The sequence below is a fragment of the Nelumbo nucifera genome, chromosome 1 (genome assembly GCF_055504915.1).
Source record: "Nelumbo nucifera cultivar China Antique chromosome 1, China Antique-T2T, whole genome shotgun sequence".
Lineage (NCBI taxonomy): Eukaryota > Viridiplantae > Streptophyta > Magnoliopsida > Proteales > Nelumbonaceae > Nelumbo > Nelumbo nucifera.
Genome location: NC_142649.1, coordinates 157,969,970 through 157,994,516, shown reverse-complemented (window position 1 = coordinate 157,994,516; position 24,547 = coordinate 157,969,970). Strand labels below are relative to the sequence as shown.

The window sequence follows — 24,547 nt, the reverse complement described above, 5'->3', positions numbered from 1 at the left end:
ATTATTATTATTATTATTATTATTATTATTATTATTATTATTATTATTATTATTTGTTTTAAAAACTAAAATCATACATGTTGGTAAAGAACACTAAAATTTGCATAGTGCTCTTTTGAATTTTCAAAACTCTTCCGTGTTTAGCATAAATAAAAACTGCCTTTATTCTAAAGAAAAATATGGAATACATATATACGACCTTAACTGTGATCATTATCAAACAACATAAGGTGTAATGCAGCTGTTAGGGCAATAAAGAACAAAAATGTATTAAAACAATAAAACAAATATATTCTTAAATTTGTTTCCAAACTGAAATGAAAAATGTTTTTGGTTGTATATGTTTTTCCCCCTCCTAGACTGAAATAATGAAAAATGTATTCTTAAAATTGTTGGCTTGAAGTCATGTTTCCATCCAAGGAAAAAATCTATGATGTTGGAAATATACAAAAATATTCATGTTGTATAACACGCTTATATGCATAGATGTCTTAGGTCAAGTCTTGAATCCTCTTCAAGGCTGCATTTGGAAACAATGCAAATGGAGTGTAAATCTCAGTTCAGGGTAAATTTGTACTTTGGTTCACTTTTGCCTGTGTCTTGGCAATATTACATTTATGCATTGACAAATGACAGACCAATGCATATTTATATTGATAATAAGATGTAAAAGCACATCAATAAAAAAGAAGTAAATTTGCATTCAAGTGGGATTTTGATAAAAAAAGAATATGCTTTATTGAAATTCATGTTTGCATCCATTACAACTAAAAGTCTGTTTGGTAAGAAGATAAATTTGTCAGTGCAAAACTAACCCAACTTTACAATTTATATGAACCGTTTTACGCTCTACATATTTGCATTCACACTTATTTGCATCGTTTTCAAACGCAACCCAAATTTCGGGACTTGCTCAACCTGAACCTGTACAAATGAAATGGCTGAACTGAAAAGTTTATTGCTTTGTATTTTAATTAATAAGTTTTTAAGGAGGTTATTGACTCTTTAATGGCTGAAGCTGACGTTGAATAGATCATTATACCCATAAATATTTTATTATTTTATCCATTAGTAAACACAATAATAAGTCTTTCAGCTCAACAACTTCAGTTCTAATTAAACAGCCTTCAATTTGATCAGTTCAGCCCAATGCTCAACCCTATCAAGTACTGTTAACCGGATTGGCTCGAACCGGGTGTACAAGACTCACCTTTGATTCATCAACAATTGAAGTTGAATTAAATATGTATCCATATCAGACACGGATCTAAACTAAACTGAAAATGATCAAACATTATATGTTATTAATAAATAAATCAAAATTATTTTTGACTTTTATGAAGACATAAAACATGAATATAAATATTATCAAATTTAAATTAAAAAACAATCAGAAAATATTGTTGGACCGAATCAGATTGGGGTATATTAGAAGTACAACTTGGGTGGGCCCAATTTAAGCCTGATCTGACCTAGACTGTAATTTCAGGTTAGGTTTAGGCCTAAAACTTTGGGCTTTTTTATTTCTTTTAAATTGTCTGAGATGGGTCGGGGCCTCTAAAGTAGTCCAAACTCAATAGGAGTCCAGTCTGAATTTACACATTTAGGCCCTTTTTGGTTCGTGGGAATAGGGGTTTGGAATTGAAATTGAAATGTTCATTGTTTGGTTGGATGGAATTGGAATTTCATTCCCATTCTTATTGGAATGGTATTCTCCCATTTAAGGGAATGGTTATTCCCTGCCCCTCCATCGGGAATGAAATCTCATTCTTGCTGATTTTAATTCCTATTTCCATTCCCATTTCTATCTGAACCAAACAGACTATGAGAATGGACCATTCTGATTTCAATTCCAGAAAATTTTGATTTTGATTCTAATTCCGATTCTAACGGTGGACCAAACAAATCCTTATATTTATATATATACATACATATTTACATAAATACATATATATATATATACATACGTATATACAAATTTTAAAATATATATACAAATTTTAAAAGTAGGTTCATTCACAACCCAAATCAGAGAGCACCATCCCACTGCATCAAATTTTAATACGAGCGAAGATTGGGTTTAACTATGGGCTCCGTCCAACTTTTGGGCCCAAATCTTGATATTGGGTTGGGTTGACCGTAAACCTGGCCTACCTCCGCTCGACTTGCGCTCCTACTCTCATATCCATGTTCTATCCATTTAATTTGATTCGCCTTTGATCGGACCGGATTCGAATTTACGTAAGGGTTCCACAACCCTATCAGTCAATAATAGTTCGAGTAGGGGTAAAATGGTAAATAAGAACACACACAACTCGTATATATTCGCGGAAGAAACCCTAAAAACCCCCGGAAGGAGTAAAACCTAATTGGAACACTTATCTCCCACACTCCCACCCATCGCCGTCGCCGTTGCCTTAATCGCGACTCCTGAAAAATGGTGAGTGTCTGCAATTCTCGTATCGTCTTATGCATTTTCAGTCATTCTTCTCGAATCGTCAAATTAAGGTTTAACCCTTTTCTTTTCCTCGCTTGTTTGCTGCTTTTCTCTGTAGCCTTTCAAGCGGTACGTGGAGATTGGGAGGGTAGCTCTTGTGAACTATGGCAAAGATTATGGGAAGCTCGTCGTGATCGTCGACGTAATCGATCAGAATCGGGTATGTACTTTGATCCAATTGCCGTCGAATTTTGTTACAGTAAAGAACTGATAGATATGCATCTTCTGTTTAAGTGGTTATATTGTTTCCCATGTGTTTTGAAGATCCCGTAATCTAACAATTTGTGTTGAACTTATCACGACCATTTACTTCTTCAGTAGGTTGACTCGTGATATGTCCTGGTTACCTGTTTCTACAATTTTTAGCTTTGAATTTCTTCTGATGCTTGAGAGAATTGAATCTAACTGTTATCTTTTTAGTGTGTTTGCCTATTTCGGATTACATGGAACAATTTATGACCTATCGATGCGTAGAACGGGCAAACCATTAGGAGGGGGTGTTCTATAATGTGAATTGTTTTACTTGTTGCCGGTTTCAAAAACAAATCAAAATGATCTGTTTTCAAAAAAATGCATTGTTTTTTTAAACAAAACCAACTTGCTTTGCATTACAAAGCAAAAAATGGTTCAAGAAAAATGTTTATTATTGCTAATGTAGTGATTTCAAAAACAAATGTTCATGTTTTAGAATACCCCTAATGTGTCTAAAGTTCATGGCTTCTGAGCTACTAGTTGGATGTCATGATTATTCTGAAATGTCTTGAAGCTATATATCCCAAATGGATTTTTAGAAGTTTCTTGGGATTCAAGTATATTCTTTGGCTTGTCATAACATTTGCATGCAAATATCGATTGTCTGAAAGGGAGTTACCACCTTTTTTCCTCTTCCAAAATGGAAATAATAACATTTTAATAAAATGTAGAAATGAATTCATTTCTTCATGCTTAAATTGGCGTGATCTCTATGGTTTTGGATTATTGAGCGCATCCTTTGGAATTTCAATGAAAAAACAATAAAAAAGATTTTTTGCCCTCTTGTTGCATATGTTCCACTAATTTATTTCCCATGCATCCAGTTATCAAGGGTCATGCCAGAGTTGTGCAATCTGGATTATAGTGGGTTTTTATATATTATTCTCTCCTGCATGTAAATTGCAGAACATCACTTTATCTAAATGTATTATTTCATATGAAACTTCAACAGGCCCTTGTAGATGCTCCTGACATGGTAAGAAGCCAGATGAATTTCAAGAGGCTATCATTGACTGATATAAAGATTGATATCAAGAGGATCCCCAAAAAGAAGAATCTTATTGATGCCATGGAGGCTGCAGGTAAGGACCAATTCATTGTTTTGATGCAATTTTTGTGTTTTTAGATAAGACTGAATTTAATTATATGAATCTCATTCTGGTGTTAGATGTCAAGAACAAGTGGGAGAATAGCTCCTGGGGAAGGAAGTTGATTGTGCAGAAGCGAAGGGCCTCCTTGAATGACTTTGACAGGTTTAAGCTCATGCTCACCAAGATTAAGGTTAGTAAGAAGTTTTCTATTGCGCTCTATGAACTGCTATTTATTTAAATTCACCTTTATGGTATTTTTTATTGTCAAAAATCAAAGTCACCTTGATGGTTAAAATAAGTTCTCCATGGTATGACATTTGTGGATAAAAAACTATAAATAGACCAAAACTTCTGCCAACTTTTCTGGGCCCTGTTTCCCAACTCCGATTATTAGATGTATCAATTCAAGGTTCTTAACATATGGTTCAAAGCATTAACACGAGCCATTGAACACAGACACTCAAGCTATTAATATGTTTCATTTAATACCCCTTTTCTAATCATTAATACACGCTATTTACCATTTAAAAGTTAAAAGATGTTTCTTAACTCAATTCATTAGACAGAGTATCCTCAACTGAAGAAAACACGGTGGCACAATATGTATCGATATATTGAACCTGGTTTTGGTCTGTTCTCTGTGCGCAAGCTAATGGATTGTGTATTCTGCCTTTGCAGAGAGGTGGTTTGATCAGGCAGGAGCTCTCAAAGTTGAAGAAGCAGGTTGCAGCTTAGAATGTTTCAAGTTGTTGAAATCTAAATTTTGAAAAAAAAAAGTTTTTTGCTACTAGTTTTCTTTAAATCGTTTTTATCTTCCATGTATTTTTGCTATCTCGGAGGTACATTTGAAGTTTTTTGCAACTAGTTGAGACTAATATGTGTATCAAAAATTCATGGTTGTGAACGTGGTTTTTAATTTAACAATTGGTCAAGGGCAATTTGATATTTGTTATCAATATATCATCCATTGATTCCGATACAGCATGTACAAATGTGTGCTGCAGCCCATGGATGGGTTCTGCATAGTTTATTGAATGTTTACGTATGCAATCAAGCGTCTGTGAGCTGTCTGCATCTTGGGTTCCTCGTGGTTATAGCTTATGCTGCCACGTGCTGTAGGAATTAGGATTTGTATTGGGTAAAAACATGCATGCCCACTGGGTTTTAATTATATTTTACTTCGACCTATTTTGGATTCGCTTATTTAGTGTATCAACTACACTTCGAACTAGGAATCAAAACATACAAACTGGCTTTAATCTAGTTAGTTGAAAGCCACGGTTCAGTAGATGGAGATGAGTCCAAAAAATAGGGCTGCAAGTTGGCCGGGTTGCCGGTGCCTGAGTTCGTAGAGTGAAAACGGTGCACTTTGGTTCACCAGTTCTGAGAGAGAAATGAGAATGAGAAGAAAAGTGAGAAGAATTTAGGGTTAGGTGGTTTAGGAATTTAGGATTTAAATTATAAAAAAGTTGGGTTGGACTTTTTTGACAAAGCCCGAGTTCTGCCCGAAAACAAATTGAATCAGGCTTTTAGGCCTGAGGTCAAGCCCGCAAGCTAAAACTCATACTCAAGCTCGTCCAGAGGCCAGGTCGGCCCGTCAATGTGGTGAGAGCTATACCATTATCATGCATATAAACAAATCAATATATGATATATCTATCATATATAATATATTTATATATGATATGTATTATAGAATTGGGTTGGATTGCCCAAAAGATTAACCCTAATCTAACCTGAAATAAAGTTGAGTTCATAAATTTTAACCCTAATCCTAACCTGAGCATTAACCCAACCCAACCCAACCGACTTTTTCGGATTAGATTCGGGCCAACGCGGCCCAAATTGCAGCCTTACCAAAAAATGTACTTGAAGCTCAACCCTCATCCAATGCAATGATCAAAGACCATACACGATGGATGTGGGGTACAAGTACCTCGTGGATCTGGATCCGGTTATGGAGTTACCGAAGGCTCGTAGTTGAGTTGCTCACTAGGCATCCCATAATGTGTAATTTTTAATACCAAAAAAATAGAGGTTGATATGAAGCCCCATATATGGATCCGGTTACGGGTTTCTCTCTCTCTCACACACATGCAGTTGACAGACGATTGCTGTTCGTTGGGCTTAAAGGTGCAACTGACTTTGGGCAGGGTCTGACTATTTATAGTTTTGGACAACAGGATAAGCCCTTAAGACGATTCAATATCCATGACCAAGAACCCGTAAATGGGTAGGGCCTTCAGTAGCTAGCTGGTCTGGTGTTATTAATCATCTTGTCAGATCGACTGCAAATCATCAGCCAAAAACACTTGGAAGGGGAGAGAAGTTTGCCACCAAACAATACGGTGTGATTAAAAAAATCCATTATTTCATCCATGTTTCATGTTTCCTGAATTGTATTGTAATCAGAAACGAACACATTTGTTTGAATATACAGATTGGCCAAAAAATTCATATCATCTACCATTCTATTAAATAAATTGTTTGATTCCAGTATCCTAATGAACATAAAATTTCCATGGATCTAGGTTGAGTTCCATGTCTAAATGAAACAATGTCAAGATTTTGAGGCAAACAATTCACATGTGATTATATCATGCATTAATGTAGCTGATCTACCAGCACCTAAAACAGGGACGATGTTGAATATTGGTTCATTACCCATTTCAATCCTCTGACTCATTTTTGCAAATTCAGTTAATATGTCCATGAACATGACTGATAACGTTTCTGCAGGAACACAGAGGTTTGTGGGGAAGTAGAACCTCAAGCTCTGCAAAGAGGACCCAAAATACACCATTAGAGAGGTGACACTGTCAAATAACACAACATGCACAAAATTAACACACTCAACCTTGTAATGCATACAGTATACTAGTTGGTAAAAGTTGAACCACCACAGTTATTGACAATTTTTGGGGGATTTGACATGGATAAGATGAAAACAGATCTAATACTTTTTTGATGATTACAAAAACACGCCAATTATTGAGCTAACAAAAACAGATATTTTCCATTACTGAAATCCCATGCCAAATTTAAATGACATCTAATGAAAATCAAGAATACGACCAATGACTTAAAGACTTGGAGATATTTCCAAGTGTAAGTTGGTCATTGTATCAAACAACACAAAAAGACACAATATCCTATATTCCCATGTGCATATAACACATTACTCTTTCTGCAATATAAAAGGTCATTACCCAATGTTGGTCCCAACTAAAGGTAACAACTGGCTCAGTTGGCAAGTGCTCTGGCTGGTTGGGGGATCCACTACCGACTAACCGACCATTGTGTGGCCCCATGAAACCAACAAAAAAAATGTTGGTCCCAACTACTGAGATATTGGAAGGGATAAACTAGTTATGGTTCTAACCTCTGGCATGTTTTTTCACAAAGTGGCCACTCTCACACTCAAACCTGCATTCTCGCAAATGCCAGCCTGAGATTTTACCACTACGGTTTTCTCATCTATTGGCAAAACCCATCAACACTGAATTGTCAAAGACCCAGAGATATTTCCAACTGTATTTGTATGTTGATGAACCGTCAAATAGCACAGAGATACAATACCCTAGGTGACTAGGTCAACAGAACAACTTAAGCTGAATTGCTATTCTTATGCTCTATAGTGAATTTTCTGCACCAACTTCTCTAGGTCCAACCTTTAACAACTTAGGCATGTCCGTTAAACCCAAAGAATCTCCAGTTATTCCTATGATCCTATAGTTCATTAACATAGAATCAGAGGTTAGCAGGATCGGTTTCTCAAGATTATACTCCGTGAAGGTCAAAGGTATCATTGCTTCCAAGGAAATAGTGGCATAAAAAAATTCCTTGCCCAATTCAAATCAATCATCTATATACAATTTCACCTAATCTCCTGACAAACCAATATGATGGGCAGCCTGATCTTATGGTTTTCAATTCAGAAAGATCTGCAAGGAGTACCATATAATACCTTTTTGATAATGAGTTTGTTTATAAGCTAATACTATACATTGTACAGTACCAATTCACAGCCACTGTGCATGTTGAATCTTAGTTTACAGCTTGTTATTAGTTTCTTTTATTTGTTTTTTCTCTTCTTTATCTTTTATCATTGCTAGAATGCTATTTAGTGCCGTTGTTTTCTTCTCTGTTTTATTGATTGGGCAGTCAGGGGTATAATGGTCATTAACTTTTTTTACCAATATATAATGGTCATTGTGTTCATCATTGATGCTTAATATAAATACAATAGGAGATGACTGTTTCAGTCCATACAGAGATTTTCTGAGTCTGCACACATTTCCTTTTCCAACATTTTCATAAAAGCCTACTGGAATGTCCATATATACCTCCTCCTGTAAATCACCATTGAGGAAGGCATTTTTGACATCAAGCTGGAACAAGGGCCATGTAGAGAACACTGATGTGGACGCCACTGCTGTGGTCCCCACTGTGTTCGTATGACAGCATAACATATGTTTTGTTAGTTATGCCAGTGTTAGTTGGTAGTTATTGGTAGTTATTTCAGTTTGTTGTTACAGCTTGTTATTTCAGCTTTATTATTAGTTTATTTGCCATGTAAGCAACAAGGGCAATTCAGCCCTTTTACAATTAATCAACATATATAAATATTAAGAGTGGGTCGGCAGATCGTTAAGATCAACCCTCTCTCTCTTTTCTAAATCCCTTCGTGTGCTTCTTCTTTTCTCCCTCTCTTCTTCTTCTTTTCTTCTAAAATCTTTCATTTTTTCTTTCGAATTCAAGACTGATTGTAGTCTTGATCGACTACTTGGTATCAGAGCAAGGATTATGGTTTCTCATCCGAGTCTGATCCAGCCAACCACATGAGAGTTGCCTAGGGCTGGAAGATTAAGAAGATCCCTTTTCAGCTGATTCTTGGAGGTTATCAGAGACTGTAGCAGCTGTCCAAAGAGTGGATTGTGTTCTTGATAATCAGGAAGAATCAGAGGAAGATAAAGAGTCCAAGATCAGTTTCTTTATCAAGACTGAAGGTGGCGATGAGAATTTCTGTTCAAAACCTAAACTGGTTGCAGAGAAGGTCTTATGTTAGTCTAATTAGATTGACTACATGAGAATTTCCTAGGTTTAGATGTTTTTCAACAAAGAAGGAGGATCGGCTAATTCTTGGAGGCTACTGGTAGTGTGCGGCTACTACTAAGAAGATTGTAGAAGGCTGGGAGAGTTCCAGTAGTCAGGAAGAATTAGAAAAGACTTCGGATCTCCAAGATTAGGGTTCTACATCAGACAAGATGGTGGCGGCCAAAGATTTTCTTTCATGAAGTAAGTTTATTTTTTGCTTGAGAATAACCTTGAAAGGTTCATCTTAGCCTATTTTGAGAGGTGCGGCTGGAAAACCTTTTTTTTCTTTCTAGGGTTTTGAGAGAAAACCCTAAAATTCATAACTGTTGTTGGTTTCAGATCAGATTTTGAACTGGTTTCATACAGAATTCTTTTTTTCCTTATTCTTTGGAAGACCTAGGCCGGCTGTTATCAATTGTTTAGGTGCTTTTTTCTATTACAGTAGCTTCAAAAGTTTGTTTATTGTTAATTCTTGACCAAGAATGGAGTTCAAGAATCAAGGGAAAGGTGTTTTTGGGACTAGCAATTCTGGTAACATGTCTGAGAATGCCTTTCAGATTACAACTGTGAAGTTTGATGGATCCAACTACTTAGAATGGGCCCAATCGGCCATGATGGCCATTGGGGGTAGAGGAAAAATCAGCTACTTTTTGAGAGATGTGAAAGAACCAACTAAGGAGAGGACCAAACATATACCAAATGGGTTCAGGAGAACTATTTGGTTATGACATGGCTGTGCAACTCTATGCAGCCACATATCAGCCGGAACTATTTGTGGGCAAAAACAACCAAGGAAATCTGGGATGTCATGAAAGAGACTTACTCCCAACTCCTTAATGTTGCTAGGGCCTATGAATTGAAGTGTGAGGTTAATAACCTTAAGCAAGGAGAGAAACCAGTCTCGGTTTACTTCTCTACTTTGAAATCTTTGTGGCATGAAATTGACCACCTAGAAACACTTGAGTGGGAAAATCAGAAGGATGCATAGACTCATAGAAAGCAAGTTGAAACTAATAGGGTTTTTGAATTCCTAGCTGGTCTAAATCCTGACTATGATATTGTGAGACAACAAATACTAACAAGGGATAGTGTGACCTTATCTCAAGCCTACTCCTTGGTGCATAGTGAAGAGACTAGGAGAAAGGTTATGATGCAGCATCAGCCCTTCCCACCAGCCTTGGCAGTACTTAAACCTACGTCTGGGGGTGATACGGAGAGGGATATAAAGAAGGAAGATAAGCGGGATCTAGTGTGTGAACATTGCAAAAAACCTAAGCATACTAAAGACGTGTTGGAAGCTGCACCCTCACCTAGTCCCAGCAAAACTGAGGAACAAAAGGGGTAATGCCCATATGGCTGTTAATACCGATTCTGCATCCTCATCGGGCACAAAAGGCACGCCTCTAAACACCTTAGTTGCTGTTCGGGCTGCCCTAACTCAGTTGGAAAAGGAAGTTGGGAATTCAGCTTGTTTCTACTGTAGCTACAGTAGTCCGAACTAGTAAGGAGAAGAAGAAAGAGAAGGAGGAGAAGAAGAAGAAGATGAAAGAACTGTCAAACTTGATAGCTAAACCCTATCAGTCGACCTCTTAATAGTGATTAGGCTTCTAATTAAATGTACAAGGACTAAACTGCCCCTACTTAAGTATGGGGCAGAGAACCTCTAATAAGACTGCCACATAAGCTCATAACTTAACCAAGGTGAGTTGACTAATCTACCCTTATTCGGCTAACTCTAACACTCCCCCTCAAGCTGGAGAATATATGTCATATAATCCCAGCTTGTTACATATATAGTTCACTCTCCCTGAGCTTAAGGCTTTTGTAAACAAATCTGCCCACTGATCAACCTGAGCTTACATGTTCTGTGCTTATCTCTCCAATAAGAACCTTCTCCCTCACAAAGTGGCAATCAATCTCTATGTGCTTTGTTCTCTCATGAAAAACAGGGTTGGATGAGATATGGAGCGCAGCTTGATTGTCACAGTACAACTTCATAGGTTTATCCATGTGGAACCCGATTTCTTGTAGGAGATTCCTCGACCACACTAATTCACATGTAGTGTGTGCCATGGCTCTGTACTCGGCTTCAGCACTGCTTCTAGCCACAACCGTCTGCTTTTTACTCTTCCACGTCACAAGATTTCCTCCAAGAAATGTGCAGTAACCTGTAGTAGATCTTCTATCAGACACAGAGCCCGCCCAATCTGCATCTGTGTACCCAACTACTTCAAGTTTTCCTCCTGGTTTATACAATAGCCCACGGCCCGGAGCTCCCTTCAAATATCTTACAATTCTAAGAACTGCATCCCAGTGAGATATACGAGGGTTCTGCATAAATTGGCTCACCACACTGACTGCAAAGGAGATGTCTGGTCTCGTGATAGTCAAATAGTTCAGCTTCCCCACTAGTCGTCTATACCTTCCAGGATCATCAAATATTTCCCCTGTATCACTGCTCAACTTAACATTTGGTTCCATAGGAGTCTCAGCTGGTTTTGCACCTAACAGTCCTATTTCGTCCAATAGATCGAGAACATATTTTCTTTGGCACAGGTTTACACCTTGTCTTGATCTAGCAACTTCTATACCCAAGAAATACTTCAATGTCCCAAGGTCTTTTGTTTGAAAATGATTTTGCAGAAAGACCTTGAGTTTGTCGATCCCCAATTTGTCACTGCCAGTTATGACAATATCATCCACATAGACCACTAATAAAATCTTTCCAGCTTCTGAGTCATAAATAAACACTGAGTAATCAACCTGGCATTGTTTCATTCCAAAATTCTTCACCACTTCACTAAACTTCCCGAACCAAGCACGAGGTGATTGTTTCAACCCATAAATTGTCTTTTTCAGTCTGCACACCTTACCAGCCTCCCCCTGAGCAACAAAACCAGGTGGTTGCTCCATATATACCTCCTCTATAAGGTCACCATGAAGGAAGGCATTTTTTATGTCAAGTTGAAATAAGGGTCAATCATACATAACTGCCAGGGAAATTAACACACGGATAGAGCTAATCTTAGCCACTGGAGAGAAGGTCTCCATATAGTCCACTCCATACAACTGTGAATACCCTTTAGCAACAAGTCTGGCTTTCAGACGCTCTACACCACCATCTGGCAAGTATTTAATAGTATACACCCATTACAACCCACAACATGCTTACCAGGAGGAAGAGTAGTGAGCTCCCACGTGTGAGTATGCTGAAGAGCAGAGAGTTCCTCCTCCATTGCCTGCCTCCACCCAGGTGAACTAAGAGCCTCTTGGACATTGTTAGGTATGGAAATAGATGACAATAGTGAAACAAACTGGCGATGTGAGGCGGAAAGGCGAGATACTGAAACAAAATTGGAAATGGGATGGAGAGTAGAACTACGTTTACCTTTCCGTAAGGCAATGGGTAGGTCAAGTCCTGAAGGTTCAGCAACAGGAGCAACGACAGGATCCGTAGACAAAGTAGAAGCTGGAGGAGGGGCCGGTGTCGTTCGACGTGTATACACTTGCCGAATTGGTGGTCGTGCAGTAGGGATTTGCACTGGATGAGGTGACGAGTCAACTCCAACAGGAACACCCGGAACGAGATCACTGACCGGAAGAGGAAGAGGAAGTAAAGGTGGAGACGAAGATGCTTCAGTTCCTGAGAAGAAGGGAACAGACTCAAAAAAGGTGACATCAGGACAGACATAGCACTTCCGAGTAATGGGATTGTAACACTTGTACCCTTTTTGAGTCCGAGAGTAGCCAAGAAAGACACTTAATGGAGCGTGCATCCAACTTGTCTATTCTAGGACTCAGATTGTGAACAAAGCACATACAACCAAAGATACGAGGTGTTAATGGAAAGGGAGACAAGGTGGGGAACAAGATAGAGAAGGGAGACCGACCATGAAGAATAAAGAAGGGCATCCGATTAATGAGGAAACACGCAGTAAGTACAGCATCACTCCAAAACCGTTTAGGAACACTCATATGATGAAGAAGAGACCGAGCTGTTTCAAGGAGATGACGGTTCTTCCGTTCAGCCACCCCATTTTGTTGAGGAGTGGATGCACAAGAAGTTTGATGAATGATGCCATGCTGTTTTAAATACTGTTGAAAGGAAGTTAGAAAATATTCACGACCATTATCTGAACGAAGAACTTTGATTGGAACACCAAATTGTGTACGTATTTCAGCATGGAATTTTTGAAAAATGGAAAATAATTCACTCCTTTCTTTCATTAAATAAATCCATGTCATTCTTGAACAATCATCAATAAAAGTGGCGAAATACTTGTAACCATTATAAGACTCTATTTTGATCGGGCCCCAAACATCTGAATGAACCAAAGCAAAATGACTCAACATACGACTTTCAACTCTAGGACTGAAGGAAACACGACGATGTTTCCCAAACTAACACGACTCACACTGTAACACTGACAAATGACTCAAAGACGGAACTAGTATCTTGAGTGCCTTGAGAAAAGGATGTCCCAGTCGACAATGCCACTGTAGAGGAGTGAGTGAAGTCTGAAGTGCAACTGACGATCCACCACCGTCATGGTAATACAATCCACCAGCTTCATGCCCCCCACCAATCTTCTTCCCCGTCCTGAGATCCTGAAAAACACAAGAGGAAGGGAAAAAAGTAACAGAACAGTTAAGAGTCTTGGTTAATTTACTAACAGACATAAGATTGAATGGAAACTTAGGGACATATAGAACAGATGATAAAGAAAGAGAAGCCATGTCAACATTGCCAACACCACAGATGGGAGAGGAGGAACCATTGGCAAGGGTAACAGTTTGAGATGTGGAAGTTTCAGAGAGAGAAGAGAACACACCTGGAGTCCCGGTCATGTGATTAGAGGCTCCAGAGTCAATAATCCAAGGAGAGGTTTTAGATGACAGGCAAGCTATACCTGAGTGGGCAAGGGTAACAGTTTGAGATGTGGAAGTTTCAGAGAGAGAAGAGAACACACCTGGAGTCCCGGTCATGTGATTAGAGGCTCCAGAGTCAATAATCCAAGGAGAGGTTTTAGATGACAGGCAAGCTATACCTGAGTGGGAAAGAGTAGCAGTAGTGTGCTGTGAAGTGGACTGAAGGAACCGCTCATACTCATCACGCGGTACACTCACCATCTCCCTTCCGGAAACAGATGTAGATGTGGAAGGAGTTAGGTCTGCCTGTTGATTATCACTGACATCAACCCCACCAACAACAGCATGATTGGCCCATTTAGAGGGAGGGCGGCCATGAAGATTATAACAGAAATTTACGGAATGTCCTTCCCTGCCACAGTGGGTACACTTCCTTGTAGAGCTGCCTTTTTCTTTGCCACGGCCTCCCCCTGAGTCACGACCACCACCACGACCAAATATGGAACCACCACGACCTCCTCGGAAGGCATGTCCTCCCCCTTTCATACCACGTCCACCTCCTCTGGCTGTCACAAAAGCTGATCTATCAGACTGTGTGGGATTCTCTATCTGTCCCAAAGAAATCCTGTGAAGCCGAGCAAACACTTCCTCAAGTGTAGGAAGGGTAGAGCCCCCCAATATTTGGGCCCTAACTGGTTCATACTCTGATTTCAACCCCACTAAGAACCTTGTGACATCTAGTTGTTCCCTCTGTTGTTGCTGAACCTTAACATCTGGAGTGAGGATGATAGACATTGAGTTCATTTCTGAGGTTCTTCATACTGGCATAGTACTCTTCTAGGATTTTATTTCCTTGTTGCAGACCAAAGTACTCCTGATAGAGCTGATATACCCTTGTAGTATTATCTTGCCCAGAATACAGCTTCTTGGCATATTCCCATATGTCCTTAGTTGTATCTAAGAACATGAAGTTGGCACTTATTTTGGGTTCCATACTGTTCCATAGCCATGTCATGATTTGACCATCCTCCTGTTCCCAATCATCAAACCCTGGAGAGTCAGCCGGTGGTTTATCTTCTTTCACATGCTTCACTTTTCTCTTTGCCTTGAGAAAAACTTCCACCGACTTGGCCCATGGAACATAGTTCTCACCATTCAGTTTAATTGAGGTCATCTGTACACCTAGATAGTCAGAGGAAACCACCACACTAGGTTTCTGATCACTACAGCCATCTCCCATTGCTGCCATGATACTCTTTCAATGCTGCCTCTAATCTGAATTCCCAATCACCAACTATGTGCTGCTGTCAAGAGTTTGATGTTCCAGAACCTACAGCAGTCCCTAAACACAATGATAGATACACACGCCTTTGTTCTTATCCACACCACTATTGATTTCACAAAAAAAAAACACAGACTACACCGACATTAATTCAGCACTTACTAACCACATGCAAGCTCTCTTACAACTACTCAACAAAGTTTGTGCATCACAAGCACCACCACACAGCCATAGCTGTCACACACAATACAGACCTGCTTTAACGCTTTTAAGAGGGCACCACAAGACCAACAAAAACTCAACTAGTACCATTGCATTACACCTTGCACCATTCGGCCACCTACAGTAGCAGCCCTTACACCATTTGGTCACTGTAAACACAGCCTGTTCTTGGAATTTTTCCAAGAACCAGGGCAACAACCAACCTAGTTCTCTAGGTTCTGATCAGTCCTCTCAAGTTCTTGAAGATTTTCAACCCAGAAATACCAACAACACACAGAGGAGAGATAACCAACCTTCGTTTGAGAGCTTCAGCCAACCATTCACTGCTGAAGTTGTTTTCTTAGGAAAGGAGGTTCTGTGCACCAGAAAAAAGAAGAGTTGTGATGTTTCAGGCCTAGGACGAACCACTTTTCTCCATTGACAGCCCAGAGAAGAAAAGGAGAGAACTGAAGCACGAACTGAAGTTGTCACGCTCTGATACCATGTTTCTACTGTAGCTACAGTAGTCCGAACCAGTAAGGAGAAGAAGAAAGAGAAGGAGTAGAAGAAGAAGAAGAGAAGAAGAAGAAGATGAAAGAACTGTCGAACCTGATAGCTAAACCCTATCAGTCTACCTCTTAATAGTGATTAGGCTTCTAATTAAATGTACAAGGACTAAACTGCCCCTACTTAAGTATGGGACAGAGAACCTCTAATAAGACTGCCACATAAGCCCATAACTTAACCAAGGTGAGTTGACTAATCTACCCTTATTCGACTAACTCTAACACAGCTCAATCATCTCATCCATCATCAGCTCCTTCCCCATCAGCCTTTGCTCATTTAGGTACTCGGGCCTCAGCTTACCATGCTTCAGCTCCAGGTAACACTGAACATTGTTGGGTAATAGATTCAGGTGCATCTGACCATATGACTAGCTTGCCATCACTGTTCACTACCTATCACTTATCTTCTGGTAGAGATAAAATGTCCATTGTTCCCATTTCTGGCAAGGGAGACATCAAGTTGTCTAATACCATTTCCTTATCTTCAGTTCTACATGTTCCTAAGCTTGACACTAACTTTCTTTCAGTTAGTAGTATTACAAAACATTAGAATTGTTCAGTAACTTTTTTCCCTGACCGATGTATTTTTCAGGACTTGGAGGCAAGGAAGGTGATTGAGACTAGCCGTGAGACGAATGGGATCTATCTGCTTGGAGAGAGTTCTCATTGGGAAGATCATGAAGTTAGGAAGTCGTTTGTTTCTCAGTCTGTTAGTCAGGTTATGCTTTGGCATAATCGGTTAGGTCATTTATCCTTTCAGTCTTTGAAGAATTTGTTTCCAAATTTGTTTGAGTCTGTTCAGATGTCAAATTTGAGATGTGAGAGTTGTGAGCTTGCAAAGCATTATAGAACATCTTATTCCTTGAGTAATAAAAGAAGTAATTCTTTTGATGTTGTGCACACCGATGTTTGGGGTCCGTATCACATCCCTTCTATGGGAGGATACTGATATTTTTTGTTGTTTGTTGATGACTATACCCGCTTTTCTTGGGTTTACCTTATGCGTTCTCGAGATGAGGTTCCTACTCTGACCCAGATCTTTCATCAGATGATTTTAACCCAGTTTGGGGTCAAAATCAAAATCTTCAGATCTGATAATGCGAAAGAATACTTTACCAAGCCATTAGCCTCTTATCTGTTTGATCATGGGATTATTCACTAGAGTACTTGTCCTTGTACACCACAGCAGAATGGAGTTGCTGAGAGGAAGAATAGGCACATATTGGAGGTGGCTAGAAGCATTATGTTTAACTCCAATGTGCCTATCCGTTTCTGGGGCGATGCTATTCTTACAGTAGTGTATCTCATTAATCGAGTTCCTTAACGGGTTCTTAACATGAAGCCTCCCTTTACCATTCTATACCCTGATAAAGAATTATTTATTGTTCCCCTTAAAACCTTTGGTTGCACTTGCTTTGTTCAGATTCTTGGACCTCATCGTTCCAAATTTGATCCTAAAGCCTCCAAATGCATTTTTCTCGGTTATGCACAAACTCAAAAGGGTTATTGCTGCTATGAACCTACTTCTGGGAGGAGATTTGTCTCGATGGATGTTACTTTCTTTGAGGAGGTACCCTATTACCCTAGGGTTTCTCCTCAGGGGGAGAGTAGTGAGAGTGGGGTTAACTCATCAGAAGTTCCTTTACCTGTTCCATTGAGTGATGAGGGATGTAATGGGGAGGGTTGTCAGAAGTGTCAGGATTTGAGAGTCTATCACAGGCGGTGGAGGCAGGTTGATTTCGATCATCAGCAATCCAGGCCAGCCCTAGTTCCTTTTGCGGATCCAGATCTAGGTACCACAATCCCTTTATCAGATCCAGGTCCCCCTGAGATACCTTCCACTGTTGCTACTTTACCTCCTTTGGATGACCTTGACCTCCCCATTGTAGTCCGTAAAGGCAAACGACGTTGCACCACATCCACAACTCACTGCATTTCCCAGTTTCTGTCCTATGATTGCCTGTCCCCCTCTTACAGATCCTTTCTCACATCCATTGCTGATATTCCTATTCCCAGAACAGTGTAGGAAGCCTTGTCAGTTCCTGAGTGGAAAGATACAATGAAGGTTGAAATGGATGCCCTTTTGAGGAATAATACTTGGGAGCTAGTTGACCAGCCTAAAGGAAAGAAACCAATTAGATGTAGATGGGTATTTACTGTGAAACATAATGTTGATGGTTCCATTGAAAGGTGTAAGGCCCGGTTAGTTGCAAAGGGATTTACTCAGACTTATGGTATAGACTACTTGGAGACTTTTGCTCCAGTAGCAAAGATGACCACTATTCGAGTTCTGCTATCCCTTGCAGCCAGTTATTCTTGGCCCTTGTTCCATATGGATGTTAAAAATGCCTTCCTCAATGGAGACTTACAGGAAGAAGTCTACATGTAGTTACCTCCTAGATTTTATAGATGTTAAAAGTACCTCGTCATTTGGTCTGCTTCCAAGTGGCCGATGACTTAGGCCAAAGTGGAGAACTTTGGCTGCCGAGATGAGTCACGCTGGGCAGGCTAGGTGGCGAGCTGACTATAGTGCGGAGCTGCCTGTGAGGTGCCAGGCTAACCAGATGCCGAGCTGCCTGTGAGGTGCCGGGCTGACCTGGTGGCGAGCTGGATTGATGAGATTCGTTGCTCTTTGGAGACCTACAAGGAACCAAATGTCAGAGGACCTGGGGTGGCTAACCTGGCAAGGTCGCTCCGATGCTTAAGTCAGTACTCTCATAGTAGACTGCGAGCTAAAAATCACACAGTATGAGAGCTAGAATTTACTTACTGACTCTGACCCACTACTACTGCTGCTGCTAACATGATGGCCCTGATGTCTCGGAATCTCATCCAGAAGGTAGACTCCATTCACCTCACGACCACTCCCAATCATCTTCTTTGACTCCAGATCCTGCAAAACACAATTAACGAGAAGAAAGGTCACGGAACAATTCAAATTTTTTGTCAAAGAACTAACAGACAATAGGCTGGTATGAAGTCTAGGGACATGTAAAACAAAAGACATAGTTATATCATTGGTCACTTTAACTGTCCCCTTCCCAACAATGGGAATATGTGAACCATCTGTTGTAGAGACTCTGCCTCTACCAGAGCACAACTGATAGGAACTAAAAAGGGTAGGGGCATTAGTCATGTGCTCAGATGCTCTTGAGTCTATAATCCAGAGAGGTCCCTCCTTACCTAAAGTGGATGCAAGATTTGTAGTTGCATATGAATTACCTGTATGTGCAAAGGAAGTGGTGTAGTTGGCTCCTGCATTCTGTTGTCCATCTAGAAGGCTAGAGCTAGGTGAATCTTTCTTACTCATAAGCTGTCCAAACCTCTCCAATTCTGTTCTCACTGTTGTTATTGCAATGGATTCCCAATCAGTTTGGGGAAGAGGGGCTGAAGAGTCTCCTGTAGTGGCTACATTTGCATTTCCCTTCTTGTTCCTTACCCAGGCAAGCATAAGATTTGGATGAAGCTTCCAACAAGTGTCCCTGGTATGCTTAGGCTTCTTGCAATAATCACACACCAAATCCTTCTTATCTTCCCTTCTAGTCTCACTACTCCCTCCGTCTCCATTCGACTTAAGTTTTGTTGTACCAACTATAGCCGAATGATCAATCCCAGGCTGTCTCAGCATTACATTCCTCCTACTCTCCTCTCCAGAGACAAAGGCATAGGATTGAGAGAGTGTCACACCCTCCCTAGAAAGAATATGTTGCCTAGCAATGTCAAATTCAAGCCCTGCCAAGAACTCAAAAACCCTATTCCTCTCTACTAGTCTATGATAGGTTGTTGCACCATTTACACTTTCCCATACCATAGTTTCTAAGTGATCTATTTCTTGCCATAGGGTTTTCAGTATGAAGAAATACACAACAAGAGGTTTTTCTCCTTGTTTCATACTTATCACCTGATTTCTTAACTGATAGGCTCTGGCTTCATTTTGCTTCTGAGAGTAGGTTTCAGCCACTCCATCCCAAATCTCCTTAGCAGTATTAGCCCATAGGATTTTTTTTTGCAATATGAGGTAACATAGAATTACGTAGCCAGGACATTACCATGTAATTTTCCTGCACCCATTGGGAAGAGTTTGTATCAGGTTTCTTCTCCTCCCCAATAAGATACCCTAATTTTCCACGGGCACCAATAGCCATCTTAGCTGATTGTACCAACTCCAAATAATTTGTACCATCAAGTTTTACTGTAGTAATGATCCCATACCCAAAAATATCACTACTACCTCCAACACCCAGTCCCATAGTACCGGTAGATTTCATCTCGGTATTCCAACTCTCCATCTTACTTCAAACAGTTCAACAATAAGAAAAAATAGATTGGAGACCTTCCAAAAATAATTTAATATCACACACACAGAAACCAACCCTTCCGAAAGAAGAAAACCCTATCTAGAGGGAAATCTCTCTCCTCCCCACGCCTCCCAACAGAAGAGAAGAGTGAATCAATCACTCCAGGAGGCTAAGAAAATTCCAGAAATCAAACCGCCCTCTTCAGAAAATCAAAAGAAAACTAACAATACCTAGGCACCCAAGATCAGGTCAAAAACAAAGAGTCCAACTTTTCTGGGACTCTTCCCCGTACTCTGGTTCTTCTTGATTTTGATGTCGAACAGTAGATCACCTTCTTGATGACTAAATCCCATCAAAAAATTCAATAACTGGGCAATCTATAGCAGATCAATCAACCCTTTATTACTTCATGCAGGCTGATCTAGGGCTGCATGAGAATGCTTCAAGAAACCCTAGCCGATACTCTGATACCAAGTAGAAATCTGCTGAATTAAAAAATATGAAAAAAAAGTAGTTTCTTGAAGAGAGAAGGAAGAGAGAAAGAGAGAAGGAGAGAAGAAGAGAAGAAAAGTTGAAAAGAAAAGAGAGCAATAATCTGACCGCCCCCTTCACTTATTATTTATACTAAAAATAATACAGCAATACAAAGACAACTATGCCCTTATAGGGCGGCAAAACATAAAACAGCATATATAACACTCAAAAACATAATAAAATTTGGACCCACATAACTACCGTGGTTCCCACCTCCTATCTAACAACTAACATAAAACATCTACTTAGAAAAACATCATAAAACTGATTAATCTTCAATGCTATTCTTCCTCTTATCTTTACTTCTCTCTTCTTGCTTTCTTCGTCAATCTTATATAGTTTTCTCTTCTTGTGGCCATGGGTACTGACTTTTGGATCTGTTTAAATTCTAATCAATGAAAATAAACAACAATCTACTTACCTTTTAAAAAGTTGAAAACTGAATGATTATGAAATTATGCATAACTGTTGTTAGGAGGTAAAGAGACCTTGAGTACTTTATGATTCATTGCTGTTTGATCACTGTTAACACATAGTTCCAATTATTTCAATTCAATAAATTTTTTATTTTTTATGGCTTAAAAATAATTTGACTATTTTTTCTTTGGATCTATAATAGATGGCCTATAATTTTGAGAATGTAGGGGTCTTCACCTTCTTCTTTGTGAGATGTTTGAAGATCCATGCACGGTTTCTGAGTTTTTACAAGGTCTCTTTTCTCAAAAGATAATGTTTTATTTTATTTTAATTTCTATGCATGCATTTTTTTGGCTGTTAGATTATTATTAGGTGGGTAATCTTATTAATAAAAAAATAATATCTAAAACAGTTCAATAGGTTGATAGAAATGGAACTTAATTATCAACTTGCACCAATTAATCAAAAAAATTTATTAACTTACCCGATGCAATGTCTCGTTTGTATTAGGTTCAAAATGAAAAGATATTTTATGCTAAGAAAATTGGAAACTAGGAATTAAAACATTATTCCTACAGAAGTAAATGATACATGTCAACTAGAAAATTAGTAACACTACTCATCAGTTTGGAATTAAGAACACAGTGGCTTCTCATGTAAATTTTGTAACACTTAAAAGCTTCACAAATTTCCACATCAGTTAGTAAGCTTTTTTCTTATATATTTTGATTAATAGATGGATTCATTAACTATTATTTGTTTCGGCTCATTTTTCTGCATGGGTTTCTAATTGGCATTTTAAGGTTCATATTTTCAGCCCATGGGGCTTTTTTGGTTTTGAAAAGAAGACCATGGAAGCAGGTAGTGGTACAAAAGTTAACATGAGCCCATAAGATTTAACTTTTATTGATTATATGGCTTAAGGTTTATGGACCTAAAGTAGAAAAGTTGTACGCTGCAGCTTTAATGGAGATGAAAAAGACGCAGTTGTTTTTATTGGACATACTACTTGGTAGAAGAAAGGGGAAAATATGCCTCTGCAGAAGACTGAAAGAGGAGAAGGTTCTATCGTTACATAACAGGTAGCACTTCTCTCTCTCTCTCTCTGTACCATGCTTCTCTCTCTTAGTGTTCCTTTCTCTTTCCAGCATGCTTCTATCTTACAGTCAAATTCTCACCTGTGCATGCATGGGAGACAGCATAGTTGTAAATTCATCTGATTTGTGTGGATGCTGAGTCAGACATGAGATCTGCCAAGTCCTTCACAAGTTGACTCATGGACACATGTCACCTCACGAAACCCAGACTAAGGTGTCTATGTAACACTACCTCAGACAAAATCTCTAATCTATTATTTTTCTGTGGAAAACCATTCTAAATCAAAATCAAGACAGCCAAAATTATTTCAAACAGGCATCTGTGCATGCTGAAAAATTTAGGTGGCATTTCCAAGTCTTAAGTCAGATACTTCTTTAAGTCTAATTAGATCTTATTGGAACAAGGGCTTATTTTTATGTTTGAACAGTCTCTGCCTGAAATCTAATTAAAATATCATATTGGAGTTGTTGAACCAGAATGCTTTCTATTTGAACATGGGTACGAGTGGCATTCTTATCATATGAAAGCTTTAAAAGGTTAAAAAGTAAAGAAAATATTGCTATAAAAAATGAGTAAAATAAGCATCTATATGCACCACTAAAAAGTTTAAGTGGTGAACAAATTGGAAAAAAAATGGTGACAAATGGCAACTCAAATACAGCAAAATTTTAGATAGAAGTGGACCTTTCAGAGGTAAAATAAAATGCATGATGACCACTAACCAAATCAGTTTCAGATTTCCAAATACTACCTTTATTTGGAAAAAATGGTGACAAATGGCGACCTAAATACAGAAAAATTTTAGATAGACGTGGACCTTTCAGGGTATAACAAAATGCATGACCACTTAACCTAATCAGTTTCAGATTTCCAAATACTACCTCAGTTTCGGTTGTTCCTAAAGCAGGTTATCATTATGAATGAACAAAAGACAGTTGACTGGTTGAACTAAAAAAACATCCTAAATCAGAAAATGCATGTTAAAGAGAAAAACACTGACCATAGTATCACCCCAAAAGAAATTGTTCTCCAGAAGGATTTTATCAAGAAGATAAATGCAGAACCTTGCTATTGTCTTCATGCTCTTCTCACTGATGGAATCTTGACATGTATGATCAGGGTCAAAGGATTCAGAACATATCCTTGCTGCAACTTCGTTTGTAATGCTTAAGATAACTGCACATATCTTTCTAGAGATGATAAATTTCTGGAAGCAAGAATCATGCCATTGTGCATGCTGAAAGTCCCAGTAATTTGGTAGCATCAAGCAAGATGTGTCCTGAATATCAGTTTGAGCTGTAGTTTCCTCATCCTCCGTAACATAAAGAATGGGTTTGACTTCTACCAGTGCTCTGCAATAAAGAATGAAAAATTTTCACATTAAATACTGGGGCAAATAGGAGCCAACTATGAACTATATTGGAGTATGCTGGGGGATCAGTAATGTAATAGCATTACCTGAATGAAAATAATTTGAGAAGGGCGGGAAACTGGCCCCTAATCAGGGGATGCCCAGCATTGTATATACTGGTTCTTTTATCATTCATTTAATACGTTTATAGTTATCCATAAAAAAATACTACATCCATATTCTGAAACAACATTATGGGCTTGTAGAAATACCTTTTTGGAAGGTTGGGTGCAAGAATATATAGAAAATTGGGATCAAACACTTTAGAGCTATCTCCATTGTCAAAATCATACGATCTTCTCTGCTCAAGGAATGCAACCTGCTTGCTTTGAATTTCAATTCTATCAGAGGGTGTGAGAGATGCTGAGCAGTAAACGACAAAGAGAATTGCAGAAGCAGCTATAGAACAGTTGTAGCACTTGGCAATGGCTTCGCAATTTTCCAGTGCTTGTTCCAGTTCTGCAGTAGGGCCTCCAGTGCAGAGTGTCATTGTGGGAGGGTCAAGTCCCAACTGCCCAGCCATATATAGTATTTCTTTATGCAAGGTAGCCTGAAAGAAAAGCAATGCAAATATTAGGTGCTTCCTAGGCAGCACTTTTAAAAATCACTGACCCATAAATTTTGAACATGTAGTTGAGTGGCTGATGGTAAAATGCATGATAAATATTGGTGTCTCTAAACCATATTTCACGAGTTTGTGTGGAACCATCATTAATAAAAAACATTGCCAGAATCTGTGGAATAGTGAATCTCAAAAAAAGGTTCATGCAGAATTGCAATATGTTGTTTTGCACATCAAACAAAAGATGCTGCAACTAAGAATTATGTCTTAAACATTTAAGTAATCAATATCTGTCTTTTTTACTTCCTGAGATCCTTTATTGTCTTGTTTAGCAAACAACTGTATTCAATGAAAAGAACACGAATTACTGTA

General features: G+C 38.9%; 2 protein-coding genes across 4 annotated transcripts in view; one reads left to right on the top strand and one right to left on the bottom strand.

The window, feature by feature from the left end:
* Positions 1–2,307: 2,307 nt before the first annotated feature.
* On the top strand, positions 2,308–4,796 carry LOC104602821 (large ribosomal subunit protein eL14z). The gene is made up of 5 exons (XM_010266654.3): positions 2,308–2,440; positions 2,556–2,657; positions 3,702–3,831; positions 3,918–4,030; positions 4,519–4,796. The coding sequence occupies exons 1-5, from the start codon at positions 2,438–2,440 to the stop codon at positions 4,573–4,575; spliced, it is 405 nt and encodes a 134-aa protein (XP_010264956.1). The 5' UTR covers positions 2,308–2,437; the 3' UTR covers positions 4,576–4,796.
* Positions 4,797–6,194: 1,398 nt separating this feature from the next.
* Positions 6,195–24,547, bottom strand: part of LOC104602820 (endoribonuclease) — a 41,886-nt gene continuing 23,533 nt past the window's right edge. Inside the window, exons 10-14 of one of the 3 annotated variants that reach the window (XR_016080483.1) lie at positions 23,826–24,163; positions 23,267–23,554; positions 18,626–18,748; positions 18,278–18,495; positions 6,378–6,616 (exon numbers count right to left, since the gene is read on the bottom strand). Coding sequence is in view for 2 of the 3 variants with exons in the window: in XM_010266652.3 (XP_010264954.1) it covers positions 6,401–6,616; positions 23,203–23,554; positions 23,826–24,163 (906 nt within the window). In the remaining variant the exon portion in view is untranslated. Of the gene's footprint in view, positions 6,617–18,277; positions 18,496–18,625; positions 18,749–23,202; positions 23,555–23,825; positions 24,164–24,547 lie in introns of all 3 variants that reach the window. The other 2 variants (XM_010266652.3, XM_010266653.3) reach the window with 2 other exon arrangements.

Coding starts and splice junctions, on each gene's coding strand:
- LOC104602821 (XM_010266654.3), top strand. Junction 2,658..3,701: donor ACGTAATCGATCAGAATCGG/GTATGTACTTTG, acceptor AAACTTCAACAG/GCCCTTGTAGATGCTCCTGA. Junction 3,832..3,917: donor TGATGCCATGGAGGCTGCAG/GTAAGGACCAAT, acceptor TTCTGGTGTTAG/ATGTCAAGAACAAGTGGGAG.